At 48.2% G+C, this 10,874-nt stretch overlaps 2 protein-coding genes across 4 annotated transcripts in view; one reads left to right on the top strand and one right to left on the bottom strand.

Moving 5' to 3' along the window:
* The window catches only part of si:dkey-174m14.3 (uncharacterized protein LOC563117 homolog), a 30,525-nt gene extending 24,669 nt beyond the window's left edge, over nucleotides 1-5,856 (top strand). For all 3 annotated transcript variants that reach the window (XM_048251054.1, XM_048251055.1, XM_048251053.1), the window contains exons 7-8: nucleotides 439-519; nucleotides 2,251-5,856. In XM_048251054.1, the coding sequence (XP_048107011.1) occupies nucleotides 439-519; nucleotides 2,251-4,101 (1,932 nt within the window). In that variant the 3' untranslated portion in view covers nucleotides 4,102-5,856. The remainder of the gene's footprint in view (nucleotides 1-438; nucleotides 520-2,250) is intronic.
* Nucleotides 5,857-6,669: 813 nt separating this feature from the next.
* Nucleotides 6,670-10,637, bottom strand: rdh14b (retinol dehydrogenase 14b). The gene is made up of 2 exons (XM_048251067.1): nucleotides 10,161-10,637; nucleotides 6,670-8,261 (listed from the first exon to the last, which is right to left on the bottom strand). The coding sequence occupies exons 1-2, from the start codon at nucleotides 10,512-10,514 to the stop codon at nucleotides 7,644-7,646; spliced, it is 972 nt and encodes a 323-aa protein (XP_048107024.1). The 5' UTR covers nucleotides 10,515-10,637; the 3' UTR covers nucleotides 6,670-7,643.
* Nucleotides 10,638-10,874: the final 237 nt, after the last annotated feature.

The raw sequence follows: 10,874 nt of genomic DNA, 5'->3' as shown, positions 1-10,874 counted from the left end.
ACTGAACACACCATCATGTGGGGCGCCTTGTATTGATGAATCCCCCAGCTCCTTTTAATTACATGAAACCACAGGCACACTGTGGCCATGAAACAGAAAACATGTGAAGCCAGCCCCAGGAATCTCAGTCTTGTTATCACCCCCTGAACACACACATGTACACACACACACACAAACATGCACACACATATACCACAGCCGCAGTCCATACAAAAACCAACATACAGTCACGCACACACACACTCACACACACACACACACACACCACAGCCCCCATCTACACAAATTATCTCTCACACACACACACACACCACAGTATTACCATAGCCTGGGTGACAGATTGCTTGTGGCTGAATGGCATGATAAATTAGCGAGGATCACAGAGGGGGCTGCTGTCCCACCTGTCTCTTTCCTGTTTCCTGCTTTGGGGGATTGCAGGACCTCTACCGAAAGGACTGCAACCTGGCTGCTCAGCTCCTGCAGTGCAGCAAGTCCCACTACAGGACCCAGCTCTCTGAGGTGAGTCTCGTCCGTCCATCAGCTCAGGTGGAGGGGGGGGTATGGGGCAGGCGGGGGCTCTGAAGGGGGTGAGATCAGGCATCATCTTTTACTGTGACAGCTGCGGATATTTACTAGCCAGTATACAAGAGGATATACAGTATTATAATGACATGTCAAGCGCCTATTCGGATACTAGAGGCCCCACCTTCAAATTTCCTGAACCCACTCCCCATCTCTCTCTCTCCCACTCATTTCCTGTCACCTCTTCACTGTCCTTAAAAAAGCAGGGTGTGAGACTGTTCAGAAGTTTGTGGATTAACCACAGGGTAATGCGTAATCACCAGTTTCTGCAGCTCGGAGATTAAACAACTTAACAATGGCATAATCATCTTTCACAATATATCTCAGAGACACAGATACTCTCTTGTAGTGCGATGCGAATGAGCAAATGAATTACAGAGTGACATTGAACTTGCCCATTGAAACTCGTCTGAGAAGACGCATGGCACTCCTGATGGATGGGTGACAGCTTGTTGATGGGGCCGAATGAATAATGCATTAGGCGGGAGGCATAAAAATGTAGAACTGATGATCGCGAAGGTCCCTGTCTCGTTCGCCAAAAGCATCATGTGTTTCTTTCAAAGTAGCCAGCTTGCCTGGGCATTGATGAGACGCACTAACGCCAACACAGCCTGGCGCTGCTGCTCACTGCATTAGTTGCGGGCGCTGTGCCAGTCCTTGGTGGTATAACAGAGGATTTAAACTGGCATCCTGCCTGGCATTTGAGAAATATACTGATAAATATGAACATACGTATATATTTCTGTGCAGTGTCTGTGTTTTGGCACATCCATTGAGATATAACTCATCAGGCCTTGTTATACTATTAGATAATAGCGATTTATTTCCCTCATAGTTTCCGACCTTCGACCATGAAGAAAAGAAACAGGTGGATTGTTAAATTATACACACAAGGTGTGAATAAAAGAAGACATAGATTGTGTGGGTCTATGAGATATGTTCCTCAACACAGCCAGATGGCCATTAGAAATGCAGAACACAGTTAAATTTTGGTACCAGCAACATTTGAAATCATCCCTTCCATAAATGTTACTTATATTTCATTTTATTTTTAAAGTTGTGGCAAGCCATGCTTAACATTTACCTAGCGTTGCTGGCTTTCATATGAAATAATTTTCTCTGGAACTAGCTCCTGTTGTTGGCATAAGACTATAATTAGCTATGTTCCCTTTGGAAATTAGCTGCAGTTTACTTCTTGTTGTTGCTATGGTGAGCGATCTGACAAGTAAAGCGAGGATGTGATGTTAAGAGGATTCAGGCCTAATGCTGTGTCACTGTGCACACACTGAAACCTGTGGCAGTACAGTTCATCTCAAAATAGCTTCACACCAAGGTCTCTATGAGAGAGAGAGAGAGACCTTTTTAGTGGCAGGGACATTTTTCTTTTTTCAACTTTTGTGTAAAATGTGTTTTATTCCTTATGTGTATTCCTTATATATTCTAATGTGACTTCCAAATGTGTAACTTCTGAAACTACTGAATCAATATGCCAAGGTGCTTTCTCTTTCTCACTCTCTTCCACACCTCCTTCACACACATCCTTCTCTCTTTGTCTTTTCCTCTTATGCTCTTCATTTTTCTCCTATCTTCATCATTTCACTTCTTCCTGTTCTCTATCTCTCTCTCTCTCCCTCTCTCTCTCTCTCTCTCTCTCCCTTCCTCCCTCAGCTGCCTGCTGATTTCCAGGAGCGCGTGAGCGTGCACATGGAGACCGCCCCGCTGTGCCACTCGCCATACTCGGACTCGGTGCCCACCTCAGTCATCGCCAAGGTGCTGGAGAAGCCGGACGAGGCCTGCAGCAGCAGCCAGGCGTCCCGCTCGCCCAGCCCGCAGCCCCAGGAGCAGGCCTTCCTGCTGGGCAGCAGCATGGGCAGTGTGGGCGAGCGCCTGGGCGTGGGGCTGGGGCTACGCGGGGGCACCTACAAGTCTGACCTGTACAGCAGCGACACGGCGCTCTACTGCCCGGACGAGCGGCGGCGCGAGCGCCGGCCCAGCATGGACGTCCACGGCAGCGTTGTCATCGGCGGCGGTGGCGGCGCCGTATCGCAGCAGCAGCTGCAGCTGCAGAGGCAGCACGTCGCGCAGCTCTACGGGCCACAGAACTCCACCGACAGCAACCCGGACGAGGGCGACCTCCGCGGAATGTCGCCGGGGCCCTTCAGCCAGCAGGAGCACTTCGGCGGCAAGTTCGGTGTGCCGTCGCTCGGCGGCGGCTCCAGCTCGTACTCGAGCTTCAGCGGCGGCGGGGGTTCGGACGGCGGCGGCATCGGCGGCAAGGGCCAGGGTCCGCTGAGCAGCGGCGCGTCGTCGCCGTCCTCACGCCACCACCACGCCACCCTCTACATGGACTGGCGCGACGCCGGCGCCGACTACGAGCACAAGAGCGACTCGTCGTGGGAGCGCGACAGCCCTGGTGCCTTCTCCGCGGCGCCGCACGGCTTCCAGCAGGAGCTCAGCCTCCACAGCCAAAACGGCGGCGGAGGAGGAGGTGGCGGAGGAAGCGGCGGCTCGCCCGTCTATAGCCGGACGATGTCGTCGTGCTACAGCGAAGCCAGTCTGAGCCGCTGCCGCCGCTGTCCCGCGCCCGGCGTGGCCGCAGACGGGCGACAGCCGCGCAGCAGCGCTTACCGCCCGGCGAGGGACGCAGGGAGGGGCGCGGAGGAGGACGAGGAGCTGATGATCGGCCGCTGGCGGCAGCTGAGCGTGGACGACCTGAACACGGCGGCGGCGCACGCCTACCGCAGCAGCCCCGGCCGCGCCTCGCCCTACAGCTTCTCCGAGCAGCACTTCTCCGTGCGGCCGGCCAAGATCCGCCTGGGCCCGCTCTACAGCAGCTTCCAGGAGGGCACCACAGACCTCTACCACCACCACCACCAACAGCAACAACAACAACAACAGCAACAACATCAACAACAACAACAACAGCACCACCGCCACCTGATCGGCACCGCCAGCGTCGACCCCATCTGCTTCTCCTCGCCCAGCCCCGAGTGCAGCCCTGGCGGTGGGGGTGGGGGTGGGGGTGGAGGTGGTGGTGCTGGCATGCGGCAGGCGCACAGTCAGGCGCAGCTCTACCGCGCCGCCAAGGACGACAGCCAGGAGGAGTCCGAGCACAGCCTCTACCACTCGGGCGGCAGCTCCAAGGACATGGAAGGCGGCCTCGGGGGGCCAGCGTCTGTGGCCGGGAGTGGTGGTGGCGGTGGCGGCGTTCCTGAGGCGGCCGAGTACGTGGACGTGAGCCCCAACAGCTCCACCGAGTCGCTGCACATGCAGGGCGCGCTGGAGATGGCCGGCGAGCACGAGCTGCAGATGTATCAGGCCGAGATGCACGGACACGGCGTGCACGCTGGACACGCCGGACACCCCGCCGCCGTCGGCCACGGCAGCTCGCCGCAGAGGGCCACCCCGCGGCCCTCGTCCGCCCAGCCGCATCAACAGTACCAAAAATTTGGGACCCTGGGGCTCACCCGCAAGGACAGCCTGACCAAGGCCCAGCTGTACGGGACGCTGCTCAACTGAGGTGGACGGCCCGGAGCGGAGCGCTCCCTCCTCCTCCCACTGGGTTTTTAGTGGAGAGTGAGTGAGTGTGGAGCTCAGAGCGGGTTAGACGCCAAGGGGGCCGACAGTGATAAGATGGAGGGGAATGCTCTGCTGCTGAGTCAGGAAAGTCTAAGGGCAGACTGTGGCACAAAAGGTTCTCACTCTCTCTCTTTCTCTCTTTTCATGCTATCTTTTCCTCTCTCTCTTCCTCAGTCTCCCTCTCTCTGTATCTCTCGCTCTGCGTCTCTGTTTTTCTCTCCTAATATCCCTCTCTCACCACTTTCCTTACTTTCTCCCTCTCTCTCTCTATTTATCTCTCCCTCTTTTCCACTTTTCTTCTTCCTCTCTTTCTCTGTCGCAGTATTTTTGTAACTATTCATGAATGTATTCCGGGTCTGTAACTCTGTTCACGCACAGCTTTTGGACTGATCTAAAAGGTCTCAAGGAGAGGAGTAGGCTCAGCATCAGGTACTCCTCACCCCTTTTACAGCTGAATCTCTCCTAGCTTAGTTCAGGTCCATCTGTTCTTATGACCCTCCCACCCAATGACCTAGCAGCATTGCATTGCTACTGCAATGCAAGAGCATTATAAAGACACATTATGGTGTTTTTTTCAGCCATGACATATATTCGGGACAACAACACAGCCCAACTTATTACAACTTATTTCTTTCATGTTAACAAAGGTGTGTCACATTTAATACACACCCGTTAAATTGCTATGTAACATTACTTTGAGACTTGTGATGTAGTAGAGGTATCTGTAAAAATGTAAAAAAGTCATTTTGATGATGGATATATTACAACTATATTTTAACCATAGCTGCACTGAACAAAACAAGTATATTAATATCACTAAATGTTGTATGGGATCGAATATTATTATTTTTCTTTCAAAGAGCCCCTCAGCCCTTAGGAAAATAACCTAGACTAATATAAACTGTGGTAATTATATTCATAATCAAATAGAAAATGCTAAGACCAACAGAGGCGGTGGAGACCTAGAAGTCAAAAAAAGAGTATTTGTATGTGCTGGCTGCTGGTAATCTGAATCAATTTCCACAAGAGCCTTACTGGAGATAAGCGAGTGGTCACAGACAACGTTTAAGCTGACCATTATTGTTCCATTTCTCTTAGTAATCTAACTGAACAACAAAAAGCATTTTGCCTTCAATGTGAATCAATGAGGTATTTTTCAGGTAATCAAGAAAGACTACTATGGTTTGTCGAGTGTTGTATGTGCACAGAATTGTTTAATTTAATTTACTATCTGCTATACTGGCCTATATCAAGGGTTAACTTTAAATGAAATCTAGACGTGGAATAAGAACTCTATTTCTGGTTCACTGATGGACATTTCAGCTTAATTTGATGAATTGTGGTGTCAAAAAAAAATTGACTTGATGTTTTTATTATTATTATTACCTGGACGAAACCTGTGAGTTGTTTTGATTGCATTTTTTTTTTCTTACTGGTTGAATGTGTTGAGTTGCTGGTATTTTATTCCGTTGTGAAAACTCTTCTTTCTTTCTTTCCTCTATTCCAAGTAGTCCTGGCCCACTCTACCTCAAGACTCTTCCCCCAACACCCCCAAACTCTCTCCCTCTCTTTTCTCCTCGATCAGCTGGGAGCTCATTTCTACTGACACCATGATGCATGACTCTATATTTCTGATGTATGTTTCTCTACCCAATAAAGCACAAGACAGCGCAAGATGGCTGTCTCTGCACCAAAGTGTTGTTCTGTCCTCTCTCTCTCTCTCTCTCTCCATGCCGACATGGCCCTCTCATCTCATTTTGGCGGTGCTCAGCAGACTTCCTGGCTGGGGCATGCCACTCCAAACAGACACGTACGCACGCACGCACACAGGCACGCACGCACGCACACAAGTTTCAGAATCAGACTCGGCTGTATAATTAAGTGTTGGATGGAATCTGTGGAGCACTGGGGCTTGTTTACACCCAAACTGGAGCAGTGCACGGCGACGGGTCCTTTTGGAGAGCAATCTAGTGCAGCAGTGTGGAGTCTTAATGCGCAGCACAGGGATCAATCCGCTTCAGTCCAGATTAGCAACACAAAAACAAGAGAAAGTAATGCCCTCACTGAATTCACTTGGGGCGGACTGGTGGAGGGGGGGGGGGAGGAAGCGCCAGCTCTGTTAATGAGCTCCTTCGTCTCTGTGCGTTACTGCACTGGACAGCATGGTCGGTGACTATGACGTTAAAATTCACAACAGCACACTTTTTTTTTTCATTTTTGCTTTCTCAAAGGGGGGAGAAAATAAGGGGGAGGCAGCTTTGCTCTGGCTGCTCAGCTGCTCAGCGTTTTGCCCACTGACTCTCAATGTCACTTTAATTTCACCGGCCCACACCAGACACAGCGGGACCTGCATTTACACTTCAAACCACTCCACTCGAGCACATCAGCTAGGAAAACAAGCCATCTCTGCAGCCCCTGCTGCAAAACCCTGGACACTTGAGCGAAATTTCAATTGCGTGCTGGGCTTCAAAAGAACTATGTGTACAGCAGACCATGACCATAGCCTAATTCTTTTGCTCACTCTCTCTCTCGTTTTATTCAACCAGTTAAAAATAACTGAGAACAATGCAACAGTAGTAGCAGCATCACATTCACATACAAAGACGCTTTCCCTTTGATCATGTCACATGGGAAAGCATGCAACTCCTTTTTACAGAAGCACGGATGGGTGGTGTTATTAAAATACAGCACTGAATCAAAGTTACCAGCAAACTTTAAATGTGTTGAGACACACCGGGTTAGGCCTAATGCCGAACGAGCCGTTAGAAGCCCTGTTTAATAATTCATGAGGCCAGTTCCGATTATTTATGAGTGGCCAACAGCTGAACTAGTACAACAGCTGCCAGAGATAAGGGAGGCAATCGCTTGCCGGGAGGAGAATCCCGATTATTCTGGAGGGTACTTGTAAAATATTCATGCGAGCCATTTGATTTTTTTAAAGAACAGTGCGTCTCGCTACCAACCTGGTGGAGTTATTTTTAACTGTAATTCGCAAACAAATTCACAAACGCACTCTTTGGCACCCTTACAAATAAGTAATAATATGTGACCAGATTCACCATTTCAATTACAGCATTCGATACTGCTGCAACAGCACCTCTCAACAGTCCAGTTCAAGTTCAAACACTCCAAGAGACTCGCATTAAAGCTACCAGCTTTTGGTATTTCACAGATCTATATATAGTATGAAAATATGAGGGTTGTGCTGTATTATCAGAGCATCGAGTCCGTTTTGTTCATTTACAGCACATGATAATTTGCTTTAGAATGACCCAGCAGTAAACCCAGGCTAAAATCAAATCACTAAATCACAACAACATGTAATGCATCATCATGCCCTTTATATGTAGTTAAGTCTTGAAAATGGGTGGAAGTGGACACTCCCACTGCCCTTAAAGCCTCTGTGCTTACAGCTGGGCTCTAAATGGTCCGAGAGGTGTGTGGCCTGGCGAGGATTTGTGGTGGACGGATGGCTGGACGCCTCACTTTCTCAGTCCGACCATCTCCTCGCTCAGGGTCCAGAGTCTCTGTGCCGCCTGGTCGTCGGTGGCCTTCGGCTGCAGCACCTCCTCCTCGCAGTTGGCGAAGCACTTCCCGGTCACGCCGTCCACCTCCGGCGAGCAAGCCAAGTAGAGTGGCGTCTGAGCACCCTCTAGAGGGCTCTTGAAGAACATCCAGGAGACCAGCTTGAACAGGGGCCTGGCCAAGAACGGGATGCGGACGTGCCGGCCGAGGTTGGTCCTCACGATGCCTGGGGTGAGGGCGTTGACGGTGACGTCTGTGCCGTCCAGCCGCCGAGCCAGCTCGCGGGTAAAGAGCAGGTTGGCCAGCTTGCTCTGGCTGTAGCAGAAGCCTTTGTTGTAGTCAGCGGTGCTGTTCAGGTCGTCAAAGTTGATGTGGCCGTACTTGTAGAGCTTGGAGGATACCACCACGATGCGACTGGGCGCCGACGTCTTTAGGAGGTCGAGGAGGAGGTGAGTGAGCAGGAAGTGGCCGAGGTGGTTGACACCCAGCTGCATCTCGAAGCCTTCCTCGGTCCTGCTGTAGGGGCACTGGTAGAGGCCCGCATTGTTGATGAGCACATCGATCTTGGGCTCCTCCTGACAAGGATAGAGAAACATCACTGAGAATTAGGCTACTTGATAAGATGATGTTTTGACTTACGTCTCAGTTTCATCTTCCAAATGAATGAATCAATTTTACATTAAAATTATGATACCAATGAGGTTCATTGCTATTCAGTCATTCATGCCACCTCAATTCTCAGTTTGTGTTGGATTTTCTCAATGACAGCAACAACAAAAAACATGTAAAACGTCTATTAAATTCATGAAGCCTTGAAAAATCCTACGGCTCTATGCATACACAATACTATCCGGATCTAATTAGTATAGTAATCAGACTTGGAATTTCACCATTCTGGGGGCAAGGCCACTTGGCCTTCAGTTGGGCATATTTGGTGGGGGGCACAAAGGCCACATGTCAGGGCACCAAGGCCAAAGTTAACTATACAGTAGTAGGCTATAAAAATGATCAAAGTTGTATTTAGCCTATTCACTGCAGTAGACCTGCATGCATCACTGTATGAAACATTACAAAAACATGAAACATGACATATTACATATAACTGTAAATCATCTGATCATCTAATAAAAACAGATATCTAGGCTATATATAAAATTTATTTTATATTTGGCCTGCTATGAAATCATGTATTGAACAATTTAAATTTAAGCACAGCTCAGCTTTAAGAAACTCAAATAGCCAAGATGCATGCTTAGCATTTTGTGATCATTAAGGCTACTTTCACAAACACTTAGTCAGCTGTCCTCTGATTTACCAATATCTAGGCGATATTTGTAACATTTATTTTGTATTTGGCCCGTTATGAAATCATCATGGAACAATTTAAACACATTGTAAAACTTAAAGCCCAAATTTGGAGACAGCCATGCATGTTGAAATTTACTGCAAATTCAAAACTGGATTACTCTGGAACGGCTAACTATACAGGGGACTGCTTTACACCTTTGTGTTCGGTAAGGTCTGCTGTTTATTCTGATATGTGGTTTGTCATGTGTTAAAAGAAGGGTTCGTGAAGTATTCCACCGAGATGAATGGGTAGGGATATCATGGACGCAAAACCTTCAGTAGAATGTATGATTAAATTGAATTATATTTTTTCTCGCGAACCGTTCAACACAGCAATTATCGGCTAACATCGTTTAAAAGCTGAGAAAAAGCTCTTTCATGTGATACTTGTGATGTCTGTGTGATGAATAGGCTACTTCGCAAATAGTAGTTCAACTGAGAAGAATGGGTGAATTTAGACGCACTTTCTTTCTTGCGCTGTCACTTTCTCCACTGCGTAAAAGACTAAATTAAGTTGCGCTGTGAATGCTAAGATTATTTTGACAGGCCACAGGCTAAATAAAAATTATATAGCTATTAGTAGGACTTTTGAGACAGAATATTGAAAGAAGGGGGCACCAAGGCCACCGTGGCCTGTAAACCTATGATTTTCAAAGGGGCTTCACGGCCAACGCAAGGGGCTACGGCCAACGCCATGGCCGTCGTGGCCGCCGTGAAATTCCTACCCTGATAGTAATGCATATTACGTTTTGAAGTTTGATTCTTTTCTTAATTTGTGCAATTGCCTAGTGAATTCTTAGCCAATTGCTTATTTTTCACTTGATTGGGTTGAAAATTGTACATGCAAGAAACCATAACGATGATTTGAAATATATAGCCTACATTCTCCTACAGTCTCCTAAATATTGACCCCTCAGCTTCAACACTGGGGGGAGCTATTCAGCCTGTTCAACTCTGAATCTGCATTGACCTTAGTTACAAAACATCAACTGGTCAACATATGCGTCAAAATATGCGTGGTCCCCTCATAAATAGGCTTGTGTTTAACTTGAGACTGAAACTGTTTAGTTTACCAACGCGCTAGCTGAAAGAAGCGTTTGATGTATCAACGTCTCAGGGCAGCTCACCTTGATAATCTCTTCACAGAAACTGTGAACTGACTTCAGGGACGCCAAATCCAAATGCTTGATGACAACCTCTCCTTGGTCAGGACCAGCCGTTTTCTTGATTTCCACTGCTGCTTCCTCTGCCTTTCCCAGATCCCGACACGCCATGATCACACGGGCCTGAAGTTTCAACAGTTCAGCGGCAGTGGCTTTCCCAATGCCACAGTTTGCTCCAGTCACAATAATGGTCTTTCCGCGCATCATTCCGGTTGGGAAACAAAGCAATTTCACCGATTTGCGCTTCGAAAATATCCTGCGGGCAATGAGTAAAACTCCGCCACCGAGCACAGCTGTTAAAATAATCGCGGCTGACATTAGGCCAGTGCTAAATTTCCTCGCCAGAGATATGAGACAGTCGCCGCGTGAAAGCTAGCAAGTTCTGTCACCGCTTTGTTTTGGTCGAGCAAGCGCATGTGTGGTTCGTCACTTCCTGCCTGTCACATGTTAACAGGCTAGCCGCAGAACAAAGCAGAGGATAAAACAACTATTTTGTGTACAATATGTATTTCTTCTTAAGTAGCTTACACATTATAGGCCTATGTAACAAATACAAAACAAGGAAGCACATATTTATAACAATTAAGAAAAAAATAAATATAGCTGTGAAAATTAGAATCTACTAGTAGCTCCAGGGGAGGCAGTAGTAACAAGGCTAGCCTATATCAGTATGTCCAT

The sequence above is a fragment of the Alosa alosa genome, chromosome 8 (genome assembly GCF_017589495.1).
Source record: "Alosa alosa isolate M-15738 ecotype Scorff River chromosome 8, AALO_Geno_1.1, whole genome shotgun sequence".
NCBI classification, from domain to species: Eukaryota; Metazoa; Chordata; class Actinopteri; order Clupeiformes; family Clupeidae; genus Alosa; species Alosa alosa.
The sequence above is the reverse complement of the archived record's forward strand: the minus strand, read 5'-3'. Positions and strand labels throughout refer to the sequence as shown.

What these genes read in the sequence shown, in the direction of transcription:
- rdh14b (XM_048251067.1), bottom strand. Translation starts at nt 10,514, where the DNA reads ATGTCAGCCGCGATTATTTTAACAGCTGTGCTCGGTGGCGGAGTTTTA. An exon ending in TCTGTGAAGAGATTATCAAG is followed by an intron (nt 8,262 to 10,160) that starts GTGAGCTGCCCT and finishes TATCCTTGTCAG; the next exon opens with GAGGAGCCCAAGATCGATGT.